Consider the following 24,328-nt stretch of genomic DNA (forward strand, 5'->3'; position numbering starts at 1 on the left):
TCCAGACTATGCAGTATATATATCATCCAACCCATTGTAACGGCGAGCTAAAGGTGGCCTTTTATGCAGTTAACTCATCTACAGCCTGGCTAATGGATGGTAACAATTATAAGCAATGGGGCAGCCAGTACTGCGACACTGAATTAAAATTACTCTTTTATCTGGATATTCCACCAATTTTAATGCGACTATTGGGAAATAAAATAAGTTTTACAAAACTGAGACAAAAGGGTGTGAATTTCAGCGCTTCCGCCAAGTTCAACACATTACGTAAGTAGGCAAAAGTTCATGTTCTTTATGTTAACCCTTCTATAGTGCAAGAGGGATTTCAAATGAAAAACAGTTATGAAGAAAGAGAGCCCATTTTCTACAAATTTTAAATATTATCACCATCAATGTTTAACCAAGTTAAAGCACTGATGTCTCCTAAAATTCAGTTCATTTAACTGTTTTACTGTGCTGTATGACTACGATTCATGTTGATGTTTCATATGCATTTGACATTATGTACAGTACATCCAAATGTTACAGACAAATCCATTTATACATGTCAACATCAATTTACATCTTTACATTTTTAACATAACTCAAAGGAGTGCATTTAAAAAAAATATGTCTAAGGCCTACTGCCAGTCCTGAGCTCAGCAAGATCAACTTTAGTCCTTATTTTTAATGACTAACTTATAGTAACAAAACATGATCTTCCCTGTATGCATTTTCTTTCCTTTCAATGACAAAATGAAGAGTATGTACTTTAGTCTGTAACATGAAAAACGTGAAGCTTTTTTTTTTAGGTTTATGTAGCATTATACTATGACTCTGCAAGCAGCATCATTTACAGTCTTTTGCTTAACTTGAAGCTGTGCAGGATAGGTCAGATGTTTACACAAGTAAAACCCAATCAGGCACCTATATCAAATGATTACTTTAAAAAAAAAAAATAAAAAAAAAACGTTCTTATTCTTAGGTTCTCAAATACAGACACATCGTCATGGCACTGGGCATCTCATGTGGACACACAGGGAACTCTTTAGTGTCTCTCTGTGACGCACAGCTTAAACACATTAATACTAGCTCTTTATGTGAAATAGTTGCAGTAAGGTTTAGATAACTTGGTCTCTTTGGTGAAAGTCTGGTTTATCTGACCCATCCACCTCCCTTCTCTCTCACCCTATGTGAACTTTTTCACTCAAACTATATCAGTTCAGCACCATCAAATGTGGATGGTTTTACATTGGAGTTGAAAGCCTGGTGCGTTTCATAAAGAAACTGAAGGTTTCTTTTTCTTTCTTTTGGCGTTTATACCACAGGCTAAGGACCAGGCAAAGCGTTGGTATTTGACAACCTGGGGATGAGAACACGCTGGAAAAACCCTGTTTGTCTCTTTATTGGATGTATCAGGTAAACCACACAGTTGGTTACTTTAGTATATTATTCCTGCTTGTTACATTTGAGGACACAACATTCTTAACTTTGCTCTGGTACTTCATGAGATAGTATTTAGTAGAATAATACATGAAATATGTTTGTATCCGTTTGCAGTGTGAGATATCGAGCACCAAAGTTTTGACATCAAAGCTGTAAGAAAAACTGATGTATATGTATCTAAATTAAGTTGTCGAATCAGATATGTTAATTTAAGTTGGTGAGCAAGTGGCAAATGTAAAAGATATTAGAAATACTGATTATTCATTATTGCAGGATGATTTGGCTAAGAAAAGCACGTGAGCACATGAAGTTAATGATTTAATAGATGATGCAGAAGAGTGTGAATATTGCCACAATGTTATCAATGCGGTAACTGCAGGAAAAGAAAGTATAGCACTTTAACGTAACTTAAAATATGGACCTTTTATATTTCTGTACAGAGTTTGAGTCCTACAAAAAGTAGCTCATGGTAAACAGAGTTTGGCTATTACTTCAGGGTGAAAGTTAAATGTCCTTAGTTTTATAACCAGTGTTATATTAAGGGCTGTGACAGTCTCCAAATGATCTAGTCACTCTTATGTTGCTTCAAATAGATCAAATAGTGATAATCTGTTATCTGTCACTTTATAAAAACCACATAAATCTTAGGGGAAAAAAACAACTCTGTTACTTATGGTCTACAAATAGGGTATCTAAAGAACCTTTGTTCTTATATTATTCATTCTAATTTCTCATCAACCTAGTATTCATACTATAATTCATACTATAATGTACTTTTCACAACCCCCCCACTGTATGGTCACTGCTATCTATCTATGAGGCAGCTAGTTAAAGATCACAATGTCTGTCAAAATCCCTCCTTTAGCCCAAGGTCTTTACGCCACTGACTTTCAGAACTCCATAATATTGTTACATAATTACTACATTACAGGGACTTTTCTCATCCCCAAATCTGCCACCATCAGAGATGATTAAAAGTTCCCATGTGGTCTGTGTGAAGTCTTAATTCTCCAGTGGGGGAGTATGGGACCTTGGTTGGAAGTCCTGGAGAAAGAATATCAGATTTTGATTTTATTTCAAATTAGTGCTTAAGCCCTAGACTTTCATATTAGTAGAGTCCCTATTGAGAGAGAAACCTCAATCTGATCAAGTCTCATTACTTTAGCAATTAAGGTTTCACCCCTGGGGTCCTCCCCTCAGCTCCTGCCCCCCCTGTCTCCTCTCCTTTATTCTCTCCTCCTAGCCATCATATGTTTTTGCCACCGAGGCGGACAAGAGGAGAAAGGGAGAAATGGCTTGCGCAAATCCTTGATTGGCCAAAGTCTATCCTTCGTCTAGGATTACGAATAGAAATGGAACATTTGAGGACAAAAGAAGGAGGGGTGAGATGGGAAGAGACAGAAAGAAAAAAAAAGAGAGAGATTGAGTGAGAGAGAGAGATGTGAGTTGCAGAGTTATGGGCACAGAGAGAGAGGGTGGCTAATATAATTGAATTAAAAAGATGGAGCGGGGCCATTTCTAAGCAGGTGGGAGTGTGGAGTGAGAAAGAGCAGGCGAGATATTAACTTCTAATAAAAGAGAGATTAGAAAGTGGCTAGGAGGACTGCTCTGTCTTTACCTGTGGGAGTGACGGCCCCCACATAACCTTTCACTGCAATATGCACACTGATATTGGCCGCCATATTCTGAGCATACCACACACAGACAGACAAATACATATACACAAATGTGCGTGCGCATTTGCACCCAGAAGAACCACACATACAGTATAGACACACATAGATATATGTGACATTTGAAGAGACACGCACACACAGTCATGAGTGCAGTGTGACAGCAATGCATTATCAGCTCTCATTCAACGATCCAACAGGCGGCAGCCATCAGATAATGAAGACGCAGCTCTTTGGGAAGCCGCTGCTATACAGACAATTAATTAACTAATTGGTCTAACGAGCTCGTTAAAGCCGTGCTTTTTTGGCAGCCGGTGTGAATACATTAACAAGGCTAATTCAATTAAACAGGTGCAGATTTCACAGCTGCCTCTCTCACAGGCGCACACACACGTACACACACACAAATCCTACAGGTGTTGTGTACATGTTCGCTCCATTTGACTCTGATGTCTTTCTCAGCGAAACCTTGGCATTCGATCAAAAGCATAATGATATGCAGATCAAGTGGTGTGTACTTTGTGTGTGCGCTCCTGTCAGTGCTTGTGCCTCAATGGGCCGCTGTGCCTTTGAATCAAAAGTACAGCTCAATAAGCTGTAGCAGCATTGGTAATCTGTATAATTGAAAAGGGTATAAAATAGGTGGGTGGAAAACTGATTGAAGCGCTATGATAGCATACTTAAATTAGCTAACAGAGTCCCAGGGGTCAAGCAATAGTGTTAGCCAAAGCCTCACGATGCAATACAATTTCTAATTTGCTCCAGAGCTTTTCAATATTATACATTCACATTATCTAATACATTCGTGCTGGCACTTGTGTGTATGACAAAAAAAAATGCATGTGTGGAGTTTGTCCTCAAAACCCAGTGAAATGAAAAATACATTTTCCCACTTTTAATCCTGTGTCCCTGCGTTTAATTGTTTATCTCTTTTTATATGCAAAATATATGTAAAATAAATCACAGTAGCATGGCATGACTTATTAATACACAAATTATACATTTTTGGAGTATCACTTAAAGAATTTGCAGAATAAAATAGTGTATTTAAAACTTATACAAACAAAAGTTTGTTTTTGTAATCTCACCTTTTGTCTCACTCCATTCATCTCCTCATTTAGTTGGTCAATTTTCGCTTCCTTCTCCTCCATCTTTCTCTCAAATAAGGCGCTGAGCTCGCCTCTTACAGACACCATCTTGGCCTCAGCCTGGAAAAAGGTCAGGGAGTTCAAACTCATTCACTGTCATACAAAAAGCTGTGGCATGTGTACTATCCTCACTCAAAGATCCCAAATTGTGAAAAGGGACAAAAAATTAGCAATAAGCAACACTAATAAATCACAATAAAATGGAAAAAAAAATACTGCCCATTGGACTGCCTTTTTTTCTAACTCTGCACAAACAGAGCTGACATGCAGATCATGCCCATACACTGTATATAAGGATGGACAGTATGCACTGATTATACTCGTAGCACACAATAACGCACACAACATATTATATTTTGATGACACAGGACTTCTCTGAAGGTGTTAGGCTTGTTAGTCTAATGTGTGATCTCTGTATGTGTGTGTGTCTTTGTGTGTAAATATTTATGCATGGTGATTTGGGGGGTTTGGTTTGTTATGGCAGCGACCTCAGCACAAGCGCCCTCATAGGCTGACTAAAGCGCTGAGGTTGGTGGTTAGCTAAACTCCCATGGAGATGATACCACTGATTAATTTCCTCCATCTCCATCGCCTCCTCCCACCTCCCCCCAACCATAGGTCCTCCCTCTTTCCCTTCCCCCAGCAACTGCTGAATATTAAATCAGTCCCTTTTTTTAATTTCAAGATAACCACGGTTCATTTTTCTCCAAGTGTCATATATCCATGACACGGTGTAGCAGCCTATATATTAGAGACGGCTGATGTGAGTTATTGTTATTGTTATCTTTTTTCCATTTACTGCCTGTGTGTCCTACTGTACACTATGCATGGCTAAATCATTACCTGCACGTGTGGTACAAATATCGAATAACAGCATTAGTAATTTGCAGGGAAATTTCCTATCATGACGGTTAGACATGATCATGTCGCGGCCTGAACAGCACCAAAAGTCTGTGTTTCACCGTAACATAAATATTGCCTGTGGTGGTGTGTTTGTTTCCTGCAAGTTTGTAATGAAGACTGTGTTTGAGTGTATATATATGTTTGTGTGTACAGAGAGAAGGAGAAGAGGAGTGAATCTATACTGCTGTAGTGTGTATAGAGATTTTGATTTTTGCCACTACCACTTAGAGACTGATGTTAAAGAGGGAACTCAGACACACTGAAAAAAATACACAAGCAATCCTGGGAGCAATTCTGCAGTTTGTACAATATATATAGATACATATATATAGCTGCGTGTGTGTGTGTGTGTGTGTGTGTGTGTGTGTGTATTCTATGTGCAAATACACACTCAGGCCCTACCATGTGCACACATACGGACACAAACACACACAGACAGACACACGCCGTGGGTGTCATCACTCAATGTCCCAGCTGCAAATGAAATCTCATTCTCTCTAACAATCTGAGTAGCCCACTCTGAAATATCTCTCTGCCTCTCTACCCCACCCCCTCTTACTTATTCTGGGTCTTCACTAAATCAAACCCAATTTTTCTTCACCAATCTGCACACCCTTTACTTCATCCTTATCCAAAACACATGCTCACCGTAAAAACATCACACGCACAACCTGCATGAGCTCGTTTGTGTTTTTGTCAGTGTGATCAAATATTTATTAGCCGCTACATTTGCACATAAGTTAACACTTTGCTGTCCAATCGCTAGGCTTTGTTCTGCACCCAGACAATGTAACAACATCTACTCTCAGGTTGTTGGGTTTTTTTTTAAGCCTTTCTCCCTTGCGTTGTTGTGCCTTCCTATCATCATATTACGCCACATCACCTGCTTGCATAGCCTGGAACCTCGCCCAGGAAACTGGGGAAGTGGGAAGTGATTTGGAAAAATGAGGGCAATAAAAAAAAGCACAGGGATGAATGGAGAGATGTGATATAGGGTAATATGCTAACCCAATCAGCAGGGCTGCTGTTTGCCGACAGTATAATCAACATATCGGCCTAATGTCATTACAGCTATATGAGAAATAATATTGCGTGAAATGATATTGCGCGGCGTGTGCGTGCATTGCCTGTGTGGTGCACACATGAACGAGCTCACGCGTCCAGATGTATGTATCGACGCTCTCCTTGCATAGACAGACCTGCGCACTCACACACACATATGGTGACAAAAACGTGCAAAATTGTGCATGTATATACACACTGCAAAAAATTATACTTCACACACTGTGTAAAGGCTTCCAGTTTTGCTTTCCTTCAGTGGTGAAATATTCAGATTCTTACTAAAGGTTATCACGACTACTTCAGTAGTAATACCACACTGTGAAACTCTGTTACGAGTATAAGTAATTTTACTTAAACTATTAAACTTACAAAAGAAATTAACTTATTCAAAATAAATTAGAAAATGACATAGATGTTTATAAAAAAATAGTTGCCAATTAATTTTCCATTAATTGCCCAACAGATAAATCTGTTTGTTACAGCTGTATTTGTATAAACTGTTGGAAAGTTTAATTGATCAAAAACAAAAAAATATTTTATAAATTATTCTAGTGGGTTTTTGTTATATACAGTATGTAAAAAAAAATCTTAATTTGCAAAGTAACTAAGTAAAGCTCTTGGAAAAATAGAGTGAAATAGAAATACAGAATTTCTCTCTGAAATTTAGTGGAGTAGAAGTGTAAAGCAGCATAAAAAGAATAGACTCAAGTAACTCGAATTTGTACTTAGTTGTATTCTACTACGGCTTTCCTTATGTTTCAAAAAAGACAGAAAGAAACGGCATTAAGATGAGAAGATTCCACTTGTTCAGAATGATTAATTTATTGATTACGCTATGATTGATATTGATTAGAGAATATTATTTCACCCCACTGGCAATTTATTTTATCTGTTTTAAGATAAGATTTTAAGAGGTAAAACTAGATTTATTTAAGAGGGTAGTTGGTTAGATCACTTCAAATCGATATTGTTTCACTTCACATGCACGCACACACACACATACATCTGCATATTCACACACACACACACACACAAACACAGACTGCCCACTGGCTCTGACACAAGAGGATAATAGTTAGTGTGTGGCTTCCATATCCTGAATGCATGAGGCCGCTGATGGCCTCTATTGATGGACACTGGCGTGAAGCCATCACTCAAGTTATGGAGCTTTAATTGGAGACAGCATAAAACGATAAACCAAGAAACATGCATGGCTGAACAGCCCAATGTAAACCATTAATCATAGCGCAGGCAAAGACAAGTGGCCCCCACATACACACATGCACACACACAGACTTATGCACACATTCTAGAGGGTGCACGCAGCTGCAGAAGCACACACACACACACAGCCCTTGCACCACACACCTTGCATTTGTGCGCATATTTGCGCACACGCATTCTGAGTGTGGCAGAGACAAGTGTCCCAGTCACATATTCTCATGATAGATGACCCATTTAACTTTGATTTCTGAGAGAAATGAGCTCGCCAGCGATACAGGGTTACCACACACACACACCGACTTACTCATTCATTCATAATACACACACATAGATACTATACATGGACCACATATATGAACTCAGTGTACATTTAGTTTATATGTAAATAACAGCTTGCATTATTTTGTAGACACATGTATTCATGCCCTCTATTTTACTCTTTCACACATGCACGTGCGCACACTCTGCTGATACTTATTTGCATGTGAAGGGTTATAATATGGGGATGATTTGTGATATAAGCAATCAGAAGTGAAGTAATTCATCAGTGGTAGTGTCTAACACACATCGCTGCTGGTCATAAATACAAATCTACACACACGCACACATACACCTGCTTGTAAAATCGGCACAATCCCACAGAGGAGAGAATAAATCAGCACAAAGCTGGCGTGAAGGCAAAACCGTTAATAACATAAAATCACACAAATGTGCTCTCACACATTACATCTTCCACAAATACTTGGAAATTTTAAAAAAAGAAAGACAGAAACATGATATGTTTCAGGAATGTTTTGAATTACATGTAGCACAGAAGTATGGATTGAAATATTTAAGGGTATTTCTGTTTTTTTTTTAAAGTCTGACCTGCTGATACTAATTTCGTTTTCTTTCTTTCAGAGAACTATACATTTGATGTTTTTTTGTTTTTTTTGAGCTCCCAGTTCCCCCATCTCGAAGTCAATAAGTCTTGGTCAATTAGTTTTTGGTTAAAGGACTGAAATAAGTTCTGTGGGTAACACAAGTTTAAGAGACTTTCACATTTTGTTCTATTAAATCAAACGTCAGTAAATACCCCACTCGTGAACTTTAAAGCTTTTATGCATCTTAAACCAACAGTGGCTAATGCCCAAGATGGATTTACAATCTTGTTGTGGTAGGGATGCTAATTCATGCCACTTAGTGTAGTTTGTTTAAAGCCTATTGTGAGCTTTTCACTTCTGGCGACTGAAAAGTGGTGTTCTTTTGCAAAGCTTATCTTGCTGAACAAAACAGGTAAGTATCATAAACTTTTGTTTACCACAGAGCTTTTTTTCTGCAATTACCCAAAATCCAATGGAAAAATCCCATAGGGTTCTTGATAAGGCAACAAGGCTAACTTCCACGTCAGCCTACAGAAAAATGTCATCCCTGAATCACTCTTTTTGGCTGCTGAAACCCTGCCTCAGGATTGTGGAACGTGATCAGATTATGTTATCATCAGGTATCAAGTATACCTCATGAAATATGAATATAAATATTTTAGCGTCATCCATTTACTTACATTAAATGGTTAGCATTAGCTCTTCCAAGTGAAACTTTTGAGCCTATTATTAACCACCCCAGCTGTCTTGACTAGTTTGCTAACCAGCAGACTTGGGTAGACCATATATGTGTTTTTATTGAGTGAAACCTCTAGGAAGCTAAGTGGTTTAGCATCTTCTATCCACTTACATGAAACTGCTAGCATTACTTTGATTAATACAAATTTAGGTCATATACACCAGTCTGCTAGTTAACGTAACACAGTAGCCTTCAAACCATATGCAGCATGCATGAATTCAAACTTTTGAGAATGGATTGCAGCTGCTCTGACAGTACTCAGATACTATCTGTGCTGCTGTTTGTGATGCAAACCATTGTGCAACACATGCATGTGAATTTGGGACTGACCAGCTAATCACAGGTGATGGCCAATCAAGCTGAAAGTCATATTATTTTGATCACTGGCTGATTGTTTGGTGCATCTCTACTATGTGGCCCTCTCCACATCTGTAAATCCTAGAAAACAAGTCATCGGTGCTGTCAATGAGTTTTTTGTGTTTTTTACGCTTTTTACGCACATAGCTGCTGATGTACTTACAAAGTGTTTTTACAATGTCTTTATGTTTGACTTTGTTTTATTAATTGACTACTCTGAATGTGAATAGTGACTTCATAATATGTAACTGTGCATTTCCATCTCATCTAGCACAAGAAAAAAAAAGAAAACGTATAAGACTTCCCATGTGACCTGCAAATGATCAAGAGACAAGAACATAATACCTGCACATTATGTTTATGATGACACGTTAGTGGAAAGCCATCAAAATGTTCCATAAAAGAAGGGAAATCCTCAAAAAGGCACAGAACCAGGTAGGAATAGGGAGTTTTTATTAGCAATTTGAGTAGACAGAGATGCCATTGATGTAGAAAGGAGAGGTTGGTGTGAAGAATTTTTTTTTTGAAAAGATGAAATCTCACATTAAAAAGGGAAGATGAGAAGTGACTGCTGCTCTGACTGGAGTGAGTAGGTTATTTGCCCAATGGGAAGCAAGTGGAAGAGCTGAGAAAACTCAAGGTCTTCGTGTCAGTGGGTTAAACAACTCAGAAGACTGACATGGAACCAGGGCGAGAAAAACAGAAATTACAAGCATTTCTGTACAAGCTTTTCTGTCTGTAACGTTTCCCTATGTTTTTGTACAGACAAGTGGCTGCTGCCAAAAGAAAAGAAATCTCTGTTCCAGCTTCATTCCCATGGGCAATTAATTTTTGCAAACTGATAATGTTGTAATCCAGTCCTTTTTCTTATTTGCTCCTTGATTGCAAATGTTAACACCCCAAAACCAACTGCACCCCACCGCAGCCACTGTCCGGTGACATATGAGACAGTGTTGATATTTAGACAGATGGATGGTGCATTAGAAGGATAAGAAAACCTTTCAAATACACACAAACAAGTACAACACGCGCACACACGCGTTCCATCCAGCGGTTGCAGCCCCTCAGCGCTCCTCTGTCCTCACATGCTTGGTTTCCCCATCTAATTGCTGCCATTCGTCAGTGTGTGTGTGTGTGTGTGTGTGTGTGTGCCAAGTGCTCCTGTACTTTGTGTTTTTGTGCTTCTTTCGTGATTCTGTCACTGTGCATTTACAAACAACTGTGGTGAAAAGAGAGAAAGTAACAAATAATCAGACAGACAGGTAAGAATGGGAAAGAAGAGAAAGACAGAAAGACGCAGAGACAGAGAAACACGCACAGAGACATGCGCGCGCGCACGCACACACGCACACACAGCCACACACACAACGCACGCACGCACGCGCACGCACGCACGCACACACACACACACACACACACACACACACACACACACACACACACACACACACACCACACACACACACACACACACACACACACACACACACACACACACACACACACAGCTGTCACAGTGCCATAGGGCATACTAAACCTGTCAGCATTTAAACCTGCTGGCTTGTACTCTGGCTTGCCAAGTAGAATTAGTCTCACATAATATGCCAGCCCTTTATCGAAAGACAACAAACACTTACTTTAGTTAAACCATACAAATATTATATTTTAAACGTATACTTGAATGTTTTTTTTCCTATAAAAAATGTATAGATTCATACAGTAATCCACACTCTCCCCCCAGCCTGTATTTCCCTCTCAGTTTGCTTGGTTCTGGATGTTTCTGGGCACAGCTCGGCAGGTGAGGTCAGGACTTAAAACGTGGCGACCAGGTGCTAGACTGTAAGCGGTGAGCATCCAAGAGGAAGCTATGAAAATTGTGAAAGCTGTGCAAAAAAAAAAACAGATAACACAAAGCTTGTTCAAATAGGGGTGAATCTAGGGTTGGCGTTAGCTCTCACACCCCTGACAGCTGAAGGAAAGTACGTGGATGAAGAAGGGATTCCTACAGTAACTTGCAGCATATGTACAATCTATGTGGTCTCACACTCAACTCTTAAAATACCAATGCTCTGTCAGTGGCCCGTCAGGATCAGACACCAACAGACAGACGCCCCTTCAGCGTCAGTATGAGATGCTTTGGGCAACAACCATAGAATTAAGAGCGAAAGACAAGAGAGAAGGTCAAACCAACTCCGGACTCTCAATCAGGAGCCTGCTATATGTCTCGCGTGGAAAAACCAAAAGTCAATCAAGTCATTTAATAACAACATAGTATCCTAGTATGTGTAGCATAGAATGCAATTGACATACATTACATGATGTTACATTATCAAAGTAACTTACATTAAGTAACAAACAGAGCTATTTTAAGCCAAAGCATGATTTTGTTTTCTAAACCTTACAGTGTGCTTTGTCACCTAAACCTAAGGAAGTAAGCATACAAACAAGTTTTTTTGACCTAAGTTTATTTTGAAAGAGACTATATGCATGTAACAAGCAGAAACTGTATATTTATTGTAAAAAAAACAACGAAAACTAAGCTTATCTCTAAATGAAAAAACGCATGTAATGAGCGTAAATTGGCATGCCGTCCCTGGAAATCCAAAACTGACACAAGAGGGGTACCTAGCGTGTCATATAATGATGGCGATGACCACTTACAAAGCGGTGATATTTGACAAGTTGGGTTGGTTGGTTAGTGAAAATGTGTTGGTACGAGCAATGTAGGGAGGAGGGGCCAAGTGTGTTTACTAACGTTAACCAGCAACTCCTGCATAGTATACAGTGCCTTTAAACACATTCACAAGGTCTTCTCAATAAAAGCAAGTGTTTTTGATATAACGTCTGAGGTGTTTTTAGCCACTCTTCCCACAGAGCAGATTCGGACAAATGGGAGTACAGAAAAACCTTTAAGAATCAGACTAAGTAAGCAGTAAGAAGTGTGTGTCAAAAAAACAAAAACAGAACATCCACAGCCTTGATCATTGGTGCAGAATCTTCCAAATAATTCTTCCGCATGGAGCAAATCAAAACTCTAAGTGCATAAAACAAGTTAATTGCAACTTAACTTGACTCCTATACATTTGATACTGACATGTAAACAAATGAGACTGATTGCGCTCTTTTGGGCAATCATGAAAATATGACTGCGTTGATGAATAAACCCGTTCAATGTGGCCGTTGTGTGTGTGTGTGTGTGTGTTATATGACAGTGTGCTTGTGTGTGTTTAATAAGGAGGTCCACATTATTACGTTTTTTTTTCTACCACATGTACTTGTGTGTGTCTATGCGTGTGTGTATGTGTGTGTGTTCAACATGATAATTTGTCAGTTTATGTTGTGAGGGGGGCTAAACAGATAAGCAATCCACAGCTCAATCCTTCATCCTGCTCTGATTATAAATCAGCTGGAGCTCTCAGAAGCAATCAGCAAGAGCAATCTGCAGCCGGCACAGACACCTTATCAATCAGAGGGGGCCATCACACTGTCACACACACGCACGCGCACATAAACTAAAGAAATAAACACTCACATATTTGTACGGTCCTGTGTACACCCACCCGTAGACACAAAGACAGGTATGCTACAATTGTAATTCTACATCCCCACCCTGCAGCCTCTTTCCTCCTTTTAAAACTTCCTTCTTCTTTGCTGTTTTTTTTTTTTTTGTCTTGTGAAACGGGATCACAGAGTCGCAACAAGAGTTTCATCCAGCTAGCTGCCTGGCGGCCACGGAACTGTGCAGAGCGAGACACATCACTCCTAATTACAGTCTGATATTAATAACAGAGAAAAATATTAATCTTGGAGGTAAACACTAAGCCGCTTAAAGGAAAATTGCAAATAAATCAGATTATCTTATAGGAATATCCTCCGAATGGGCCGAGGGGGTAATGAGAAACCTGGGCCCAACCTCTCTCTCTCTCTCTCTCTGTCATTTCCCACTCCCCATTCTCCTGCAGGATTGAAAAAGGTGTGACTGTGTGTACGTGTCTGGTTGTGTGTTTGTGAGCACATCTGTGTATTTATAAAACTGCAGTGCGACCCCCCCACCCACCCACCTCCTCCATCACCACCACCACCTTCGCCAGCATCACCTCCCTCCTTCTCTGCTGCTGCTGTATTCATTTTTCACCTCCAATTTTATTTTTTCATCAGTCGGGGGGGCGCCGCCGAGCAGATTCAATTAGGTTCTGTGATTGGGCCGCTGGCATTCAGCAGGGTCATGGAAAGGTTAAAGAATTCAGTGGCACAAACATGATTATGGCTCTGTAGCATTTGATCAAAAGTAAGGTTTGTCACAGCAAAGTGGAGCCCCTCTGTTTCTTGAACTGGGACCACCAGTTCGGCCAGAGTGTGATGTGAAAGCTGTTCCACGTGTTGGCTTAGGTGATTCTTCCATTGAATGGTAATTACATGCTGAAGATGCTGGATATACAGCAGTCATGGAGAGATATACAAAGATATGCACACGTGCATGTGTGTGCACAAGTGTGGCACGCTGCTACACCAACAAGCGTGGAAACACACAAATATACATGCACAGAAACATTAATTCTATCTTGCTACCTCTCTCTCCCTCTCTCTCAGACACAGACACACACACACATATTCGGAGAGTAGCAGAGTAATAAAGCCCACCCTTGCAGTGAAATTAAAGCTAGTCAATGACACTACGTGCTGAGTACACACTAAATCATTTTTATACCCAGATGAAACAGCCAACATAATACCAGCTCTGCACATGTATCCAATATCACCTGGAGACTATGAAAAAAACAACAACAACAAAAAAACCCCAACAACTAATCAAAAATCATATTGGATGTGTCAGATTCATGTCAGAACAAGAGATTGATACTAAATATAGGAAATATGGTACAATAACAGTGTGAGATCTTTTTATATTCAAAATGACCAAGCAGAGAGCACATTATGAGATATTGGATTGATAAACAGGCTGGGATGCTGTTGTTCGGTGAGTATAATAGAACAATAACGTTGCTCCTGGGTTAGCAAAGATTGCATTATGATTTTAATGTGTTTTACAGACACGAGCCCTTCACTGAGAGGAAATTATGTCAATAAATAAGCAGCCTCCCATTTTAAAACAAAGAGAATCCTAGTCAATGAAAAAAAAAAAGTGTGCAAATACCGACTGGGGTTTGGTTACTCTCAAATATCTCAAACACGCTACACACACACTTTCCTTCAAACAAAACTGATTTATTTTTAACATATTATCATGGCTATAGGCTTGTTTTTTATAGGTTAATCTCTGAAAGTTAAGCACTAAAAATAGAATACAACACGTTTGTTGTATCAATGTTTATAGTACATAACATTTTAGGCAGTTGATATGTGAAATCTCTGATGGTAACTATCTCAGAGCTACACTACCTAGGCTATAATGTACCCATATCCATGCACACACACATATCTTTCCACTCACACCTGAATTCGCCCATGAGTGGATTCATTGCGACAGCGCGCGTCAATCATCTCATTTTGGGAGTGCCTGTCAATCATCCCCTTCCCTCAAATCACCAGCCATAAGGGAGCTTTCCCCATCTGCCACTATCTGCCTCGTCAGGTGTGGAACATCGGCCAGACGCAACCAGTCAATAGAGCTGTTTGGTACTCCGGTCCCTCGCTGTGGCCTAATTGCCGGTGCAACACTCAAATATGTCCCACACTTCTCAATTCTTGCGACCCCCCACCCCCTCAACTAAGCAATCCCCATTCCATAGTCAAGATGGGTATTTACATGCCCCACACCGCAGAGAGCAAACAAGCTCATTTAAAAGTTCACATGCTAATGTGTGACATTTAATCCAAACTTTACACGGGGAAAAGGACACGCAACAATAGATTTTGATTCCTTTCTTGTCCGTGAATCTCATCATCTTTCGCCTTCCATATTTATGAGTTGAAAAGGCGGGACACCTTAGAGGGGAGTGAGGGGAAGGGACAGGGAGTATACTATTTGAAAATTGGACTGGTTAGTGATATTTGCACACAGGAGTTTGTTGATCTCCCTGATATTACGCTTATGTGAAGCCACTTTGCAGAAATGCACTAAAAACTAGCCAACTCCGCATGTTCGTGGTAATTGATGACGGTGATATTATCAAATTATTATCAGCTTTAAATGTCTGCAGGCTTCTCGTTTTCAGCTGTCGCTTCCACCAGCTGACATGACAACTGTCTGCAATATCAGCTGGAGCTAATTAATGTAGTAGGCCACACCACAAATTGAAACTCTTAGCAGTTGTCTGGTAAATGTAGCTACTCTGCGAGGCAGCGTCTGCATGCTCGGCCAAAGACAATTTCCTAGAGACACACCACTCTGTATCGTTTTGATATTTCAGAAGAGTGGAAAGAATGGAAAGTGGAAAAATGAAAAAGTCAGCCAAAGGGGTTGTGGTCGGGAGGGGTAGTTGGTGAGCATGTGTGTGTGTATATGTCTCCGGCTGAATTTTTGGTTTCACCCGCTGACTGGCTGACACACAGACAGACAGCCACACTGCATATTATCTTCCCATGCAGATTTATGTTTAATATAGATTTTATTTGAAGGTGTTGAGTATGAAGGCTAATTTCTTTTTTTTTAATGTTCACTCTTGGGTCCCTCCCTTGATCACAAGCAGTAAATTTTTGCTGTTGTATATGTTCCATTTTGTAATTTATTTCCCCCTTAGATGTATTCCAAGCAAAAAGATAAGATCAAACTACACTGACCCCCCTAGGGAAACTGGGCCTTATGAGACCAGACGAGGCCAGATGATGAATTTTTATTGCATTTATAATTTTTTTCGGGCGATGGAGTCAAGAGGGGAAACCAGTTAAAAGCAGGGACAGGAGTGACACATGAATTCAGTGAGTGTTTTTGTGTACCTCAGAGAGAAGCATCTCCTCCTTCTGGTGAGACTCTGACAGCTCCCTGCTCTGCCGCTCCACCTGCTTCCTGCTGACGGTCAACTACAGAGACAGAGTGTGTAACAGCTCAATAATAATAATGATATAAATAACAATAACAAAAACTGATGCTGAATTTGATAAACTGTATGTTTTTGTCACATTTGAGTAACAGACAATGTGGCAAAAGAACAAAAGGAGGTTAATGAGACAGCAACGGGTCAAACCAACAAAAAGAATTAAAGAGGTGAGTGATTTTTTTTGGGTGTCAAGAAAAGGATTTGTGTTATACAAATAGTCAAGTTCTTTCTCTCTCTTTCTGTCCCTCTCTCTCCCTTTTACACACACACGCACCCACACAGATCGACCAGGACAGGCCAGGGATGAGCACACCCCATCTGATCTGTGGCCCGTTCATTCATTAGACCCATGCTCTCCCCTATTGATTTCAGCTTAAATAATGAGAAAGCTTATCCAAAAATCTTTAGCATTTGGGCTCCAACTTAAGGGAATCGATGGGGCCATTTCCCATTTTGAACAGCACATACGCGGGGGTTTTATGTACGGCGAACGGGACAAATCCAGATGCTGATAAATCAATAGGTCTTTTTGTCGATGGACAGGCATGCTTGCACACACACATGCATGCATACATGGACACACATGGCTGATAAATGGTATTTTTGAGGCAATTAAAGTGAGCTGTAAACATATGAAGGCCAATCAATTGGCCAGCGAGGTCTATTATCAAGGCTTTAACACTGATTTAGAAGGGGGCTTTAAGGAGCCAGCAGCTTTAAGTGTGCCACAGTCACTTATGCAGATCAGCAGCAGGCGGTGAGACCTGCACAGATCAGTGCTGCACTGTGCTAAGCTGCTCACACAACAAGATAGTATACATGTCACCACTACAGAGCCTTGAAACTGCTGCGTACAGGGGAAGGTGTGTGATGAAAATTTGCTTCTAAGGGACTTTTAAAGTCTATTTTTGTTTAGGTGCATGTGTTCTATTATTTAACCCTTTGAAACATAGCAAATTGTTTTTTGGTTGTTTTTTTTAAAACATTGGAAGAAGGCATGCCCCTTTTTAAAAAAAATTATAAGAAAATTAATTGAAAATATGAAAAAAAGGAGTAAAAAGGGATACAAAACAGACAACATTTCATTATTTTTTATGTAACATAAATGTTAACATAAAATTATTAGAATTATAAATATTGTTTTCTGGACATTTTTGCATTTTTTATCCACTCTTTTTTCAAATGAATTTTAGGTAATTTTCTTGTCCCCTTTTACTAATTTCTTGCAATTTGTGGGACACTTCTTGTCAATTTGGTCATTGACATTTTTTCTCCCATGTTTATGAAAGAAATCAAACTAATTTGCTTAGGTTTCAAAAGGTTAAATAGCTTGTGAAAGGTGTCTGAATGCATCACAAGAAAACTGATGTCGATCCAGGTATCAAAGGATTAAAAGTTGATGCTACACACATATTCTCCACACTGTTAGGTGTTCAGAAGGCTTCACAAGGTTATATACAGTAAACACTGTTGTGCCACTTAACCAAGCTTGATGTAAAAAAAAAAAAAGCCAGCGTTGCACCACACAGTTATAAATGATATTTTTCCTGCTTATCAAATCTTTGCAAACAAACAACGTGGTCAGACACGGCACCAATATTAACTCCCTCTAAGCCATAGGCATTGTTGAAGAATTGTATCATTTATTCTCTCCATAATTCATTTCTTTTAAATTGCAGTTTGCATCTAGGTGAAATCAGGCGAGGGGAGGAAAGGAGGAGCTGTGTGCTGGACAATTCTATTTTGGAAGGGGGAGAGAAGCTTGTTAGGAGGGAAACGAATACATCAGCGCTGTCCACCCTCCAGGCTTTCCCCCCCACTGCTTCCACTTTGCTAAAGGTGAGACACGTGTGTTAGCAAAGCTAACCTACAGACAACATTTCCCTGAGGTAATTGGTTCCGCATTAATATTCATTTGATTCTGTATTCAGCGGCTATGACAAGCTTTGATGCTCTGTGCCTGGCCGCCCCCCCCAGTCCAACACACAATGTTAACCCTGTAACTATGAGTTTAGATAAACATATCGAGGCACTTTTGTGATGCTTTCCTGAAATACTACAGTGTTATGAGGCTAACACCCCTCTGCGTTCTTAGTGTGTGCTACTTTTGTCTCTGGTTTCCCTCATTTTGACGTGTACAACACACCCTGTCCTTTCATACCACTTTCAGTGTGGTTGATGTTGTTTGTGTTTGTGTGTTTGTGTGTGTGTGTGTGTGTGGGTGTACGCATGTGTGTGCGTGTGTGTTGCTGAAGCATGACATTTCAATTGTGCGTCCAATCAAATTGGCAGAGAGGCAAGTAAGGAAGGTTGGGGAGTGATGAGGGGTGCGGGGGTGTTCTGAGGGTTGCCGACCAACCGTTACCATGGTGAACCACTTCTGACAAAACCACCAAGGTCACAACTGCTGACCTGTACTGTTATGGGATTTCTGAATTGCAAACTGTATACGCACATGTGCATTTCTTTTTCTTTGCTTCTCCTTTTTTTTCCCCCATACTTTGCATCCCTTGTTTTGCTTTTCTGTCTTTTTCTGTTTTCCTTCCCCCCTCTGTGTCACCAAATTCTCTTCGTTTGGCCTTTCCCTCTTTCTTTCATTTTTAAGTTCGACTAATTGTACCATTATGAGGCCTGTGGTGTTGCTGAATGCATTATGTATGGCCTGCGCTGGCAGTGAGTCTGAATACGGCCTGTTTTGAGTCATTATAATTCCGTTTGCTAACACACAACCATTGTGCTAGTCTGGGGTTAGGGGAGATGGTATGATAAAATATTGAGGGCGAGCAAGGCAGCTGCAGATGCTAGCTGTCATGTGTGAGCGAATGAATGTTATGACAAGCATGTTTAAACATTCATGCGGGGAGGAGAGTTTAGGAGGGCTTTTCATTAACACCAATATGTCTTCGTCTCCCCGGCGCAGACACTGCTGGTGTTAGCATGACAACAACAGGGAGGAATTAACATCTTGAGAGGAAACTGTCACAGACACACACATGAAGAAAGGTGGAAACAAACGAGTGCACACACACAAACGTACGCATTTTTACATTGGCTGAGTACCACCTTCATCTAACCTGAAAAGTACTGAGTGAAATTGACACTCGGCTTTCAAACTAACAGACAGCAAGATGTTTCCTTGTTTACCAAAACAACTATCTGAAAGTGTAACATCGTGTTCTGAGCTGATCAAATAGCTCACAGTAGAACTGAGCTACGCATTCAAATAGGAAGAAACAGGAGTGCAATGGGTTCTCACATCAGCCACAACAATGACATAATAGAAATGATTTTTCAAAGGAAGAATAAGGATGTGGGAGGTTTCTAGGCCAAACTTACATCACCCAGCATGCTGTTAGGCTGTCAGGAGATTTGACCTGGTAGCAACAGTGCAATCTCCTGACAGTTTCTGGAGACTAGAGAGAAGAAAAGCTATTTGTGGCATTTGTTCAGAGCGGAGCAATGGCCAATCTGTTTACGTAACCTTGGCAAAGCTAGATGAAGAAACACTTTAACAGGCAGAACACAACACTGTCCATGTACAATTCACATTCTTTTAATCTTTGACTTAATTCCCTTTAACATATCTGAGGTGTCTGTAGCTTGTGATGAAAAGCACATGGCATGCATATTACAGCAGTGTAGCTGCAGAGCTCAACCTCATTATTCTGTTACTGTGGGGTGCTGTTATGGAAGAGGTATACACATTTTAGCTCACTAAAACTCCATCAGATGGAGTGCAAAATCAATACCTATGCTGATGATCTCATGAAGTCAAATCAAGGCGAAGGAGAAAAAAGGAGCATCAAGTATTCTCAACATAAGTGGCTTTGACTTGCAAAATGTGTTTGCATAACATGAGCTTTAGATAATGTCATAAATGGCTTTAAATGCTGCAAGGTGCATTAGAAATATGCACCGTCATCGCTTTTACCCACACCTTGATGCAAACATTTTGAATTAATCTAGTTTTCACTGGTCAAAGCAATTCCATTTTGATATTCAAATTCAGTGTGTATGTGTGCCAGTGCACGCTCGTGCTAAGACTGATCTAATCAGTCTTAAATCAGTTAATAAGCCAAGGACACAGAGGAGATGACTCAGCTGATGTGAGCATGAGCTAATATTAGCATCTCATCCCCCGTCCAGGACCTGTACAGAACAGAGTAGCATCCAGTGTTTGGTCTTCCTATTACACAAGTGCAGGCTTTGGACGTTAAGCCCCGCAGTTTAGCTCGCCACAGTGAATTCCATTAGCACATTAGCGAAGGTGCCATGACCTAATGCTAATGCTGGGTGCAGCTTTTAATACCTTATCCATTTTTTTTAAAACACCTTAAGTCAAATGAGGGTAGCTCTTAAACAATTTTTAAAAAGAAAGCCAAGGCAATGGCAAGGTTTCTCCCACCCCACTGCCTATGGGGCAGCACCCCCCACCAAAACAAAAGAAACAAAATATTTTATTTAAGTCACTTATTTAATTTATATGCACTTATTTCATTTAGTTTGGGAGTCTTTCCTACATTCTGCTGTCATTTATGCCATTCTCTCCTATCATTGTCTCCCTGAGAGGGTGCTTAATTCATCTACAGCATGGATGCATAAAGAAAACTTGAAGCCCAAAAAAGTTTGATGTCTAGACATAAAATTCTCTGGATCCTTCACACTGTGCGGCCTATAGAGTAAGCCTTTCACCACACCTCCCAACAGCTTGGTTGCCAGCTCGCTCACATGAATGACAAAATCACTCTGGATTCAGCTGTTCGTGAGTCTTACAAGTTTTAGGACAACGTGATTGAAACAAGGACTATTTGTTTGTACTGGAAAGTCGATGTACCTAAAATATGAGTATTGAGTGATTTACAGACGTCTCTTTCACAATGTAAGTCTGGGAAAAAAAGTCTTTTTGAGCCGAATTCAAGCAGCACCCTCGTGAGCTGAAAAATTAAGCCAACATGGAAGTGCCAAAAACTGCAGTTCTTTGAATGGCTCCTTAAAGCTGGCTCCAAGTGAGTGAATCCCCAAAGATCCCTCCTTGTTAAAATGTCTAACTTTACAGCAGACATATACATGTCACAGCCTGGTACAAAAACAAAAAAAAAAAAAAGGTTTTGGTCTTTTTAGCTAATTTTCTCCTTTATGACAATCGTACTGAGGTGAATTTTTACATAACTCACCCATTCACACATCTTAATAAGGCTTAAAGTTCTGCATAATTAAGTGCAGGGCCTCTTTGAATGACAGGTTGTCTGCTGATAGTGTCCTCGGCTTCTCAGTCAGATCCAACCCTCCACAACTCGACCCTCTAGTCTAAATATTGTCACTTCTGGATACAAAAAAGCCAATATGGCGACAGCCGAAATGACGAACTTGAGGCTTCAAACTGGGCATCCACAAACCAATAGGTTACGTCATCAAAGCCATGTCAATTATCGATACAGTCGAAGACCCAATGGCACCACGTGCTGTACCCGCATGGACTATGAAAAACTGGCTCTGAATCCCAGCTTTGTTTGTGATGTCTTGATCCACAGACAAGGAGCGGAGCACAGAAGAGAAGGGACAGATGGAGTGACCTATGGCCTATGCTTATAATGGTGACTAGCAAAAAAGAAAAACTGTTTTGTACATTAACCTTGACAGTTATTATTGAGCCTAATTTTATACTTTTACTTTTAAGCACTTATCATTTCAAATCATTTTGTGTTTTAAATGAAGCTCTCTCACTGTCAGCCAAACACACCAAACCAGAGCAGCAGATGAATATTACTCTGTCAAAACTAATTCTCATCTACAAACTCCACATAATAAACTGAATGCCTAAATGCTGAAAACACAGAGGCCAACAGATACACATGCGTACACGAATAGCCAACACATACAAACATACACTCTTATGTGCGCGCACAAAGAAACTTGAACGGCTATTAATTAGAAGCCAGAGCATGAAGTTGACTCGGGGTGGGCGGTTTGCGACACCACAAATCTGGGAGACTTCCTGTAAGACATAAATCTGTTGTGTTCTCTCCCTCTCTCTTGCATAGGCACAACAAAGACAGTCTTGTCTGGATGTCTCCCCTCCCTTCTCACCATTCATTAGAAGCACAAGAAGCTGTGGTCAGGTTCAAAGAAAATCTACATTCTCTCTCTTTCAGTCACTCATTCATTCCCTCTGTCCTTCTCCCTGGTTTTGCTCTCGCTTTTGCTCATTTTCTCCCTCTCCCTCTCTCAGTCCCTCTCCAAGTCTCTCTCCCTCTCCTCTCTAAACACTGTCTCCTCCACATGGCCCGGATAATGAGTGGCGAAGCTAAACGAGAGGAAACACGGCTCACTATTAGGATGGGAACGCTGACTGAAGGTTTTAAATAAACGGAGAGAACTTGAGGCCAAATTGTATTTCCAAGGACATAAACTAATGGAACAGGCAGACATTCTCTGAACAAATACACACTCTGTTTAAACTACCATAATAGTTGTAAAAATATACATGTCCATGTGGATCTAACTGAGACGCAGACTGGCAGAAGGCAGGCAGAAATGCATATAAATGCATACATCCTCACACACAGAAAACGCTGCTCACGTGAATTCAGTACCACTTATATCCTCGGTGTGAAAAGCCTATTAACTCGCATTCAAAAGCAGAACAATAAGGACATGAAAAAAACATAAATGCTTGTCTATGTCGTTGAAAACTAATTAGGCAAATGTGTTTTCTTAAGTGTCTCTGATATGCTTTCAGGCATAGAAATCCACACCCACATATAAACACACAGCGAAGCCCTCCCTGCTTCACTCTATGAGGTTAATTGGGTTATCTAGGCTGATTAGCATAACTAATTAGGATGCTTGTTAACGGATAAGAATTATTTATTCAATTAGCGCTCTGTGTGTATGTATGAAGCGGTGCATGTGTGTAGATCCCCTACATCACTGGCACAAGTTCAAATGAAAATGAAGCAAAGCTAAGTAGGCATGAAGTGAGACCTGTGTGTTCATTTCATCATTTATCTACACACAGATGCTCACCATCAGGTGCCAGACACCCCATCCTTTCAACCCCCCCCAGCAACACATACACACAGCGAGCATGCCATGCTGTAGCTCTTAAACCCCTAATCATCATCATTAGGCTTCTGTTTAGCATAATTAGCATTGTTAAGCAGATGAGCTGAGTCGAGTCAGGCTGTGCCAGTCACAGCAACTGACATATGTCACCCTCCCGGCACCTTCCCATGATGCTGAAGAGGCTACTTGTCCTCATCAGGTGGGTTTACGGCACATTTGCATGCTTTCACTGATTGCTGATGGATAACGTGGCAGCTGATATTCGCAGCGCATTCTGACACAATTTGCGCAAAAAAAAGTCCAAAGGGGTGATTTCTTTTTTCTTTTCTTTTTTTTTTTTTTTTTGGAGGGCAAACAGCTTGTAAAGTGACACAGCTCTTGCAGTTATATCAGTTAATGGAACAATACCGAGCTCATTCCACCAATTTATTCATTCATGTTTGCAAATGCAGATGCTGCCTTTTGTTTGCGATGCTTAACATGCGCTTCAAGCCGACAGTAAACACGAAAAAAGCAAATCAACAACACTCCTCCAGTCTTCGGCTCACAAGTGAAAACTCACAAACACACTCCAGCACTCACAAATAACCAGAGAGGGGAAAATGAAAGAGAGAGAAAGAGAGAGGGAGCGCTACATTTACTGAAATTAAACATTTTCTCATCAGCCTGAGGGTGCAGCAGGCCCACTAATGTATTATTCATCCCCACTTCACAAAGGAACATTAATCAATTATGAAGATATGAGGATCTTAAAGTATAGAGGAGAGACGAAGAGCGGCCCGTTCGTATTAATATGCGGCCGCAATCGTGCGCCCCCACCCCCCCACCCCCTTGCTCCTCAAATCAATATTTTGCAGATTAATTTGGA

General features: G+C 40.3%; 1 protein-coding gene across 1 annotated transcript in view; it reads right to left on the bottom strand.

Moving 5' to 3' along the window:
* LOC121960984 (myosin-9-like) overlaps window positions 1–24,328 on the bottom strand; it is a 156,794-nt gene that overhangs the window by 104,971 nt on the left and 27,495 nt on the right. Inside the window, exons 7-8 of the mRNA XM_042510887.1 lie at window positions 16,295–16,378; window positions 4,190–4,309 (exon numbers count right to left, since the gene is read on the bottom strand). Of these exons, the coding sequence (XP_042366821.1) occupies window positions 4,190–4,309; window positions 16,295–16,378 (204 nt within the window). The remainder of the gene's footprint in view (window positions 1–4,189; window positions 4,310–16,294; window positions 16,379–24,328) is intronic.

This window comes from Plectropomus leopardus, chromosome 21 (assembly GCF_008729295.1).
Source record: "Plectropomus leopardus isolate mb chromosome 21, YSFRI_Pleo_2.0, whole genome shotgun sequence".
Taxonomy (NCBI): domain Eukaryota; kingdom Metazoa; phylum Chordata; class Actinopteri; order Perciformes; family Serranidae; genus Plectropomus; species Plectropomus leopardus.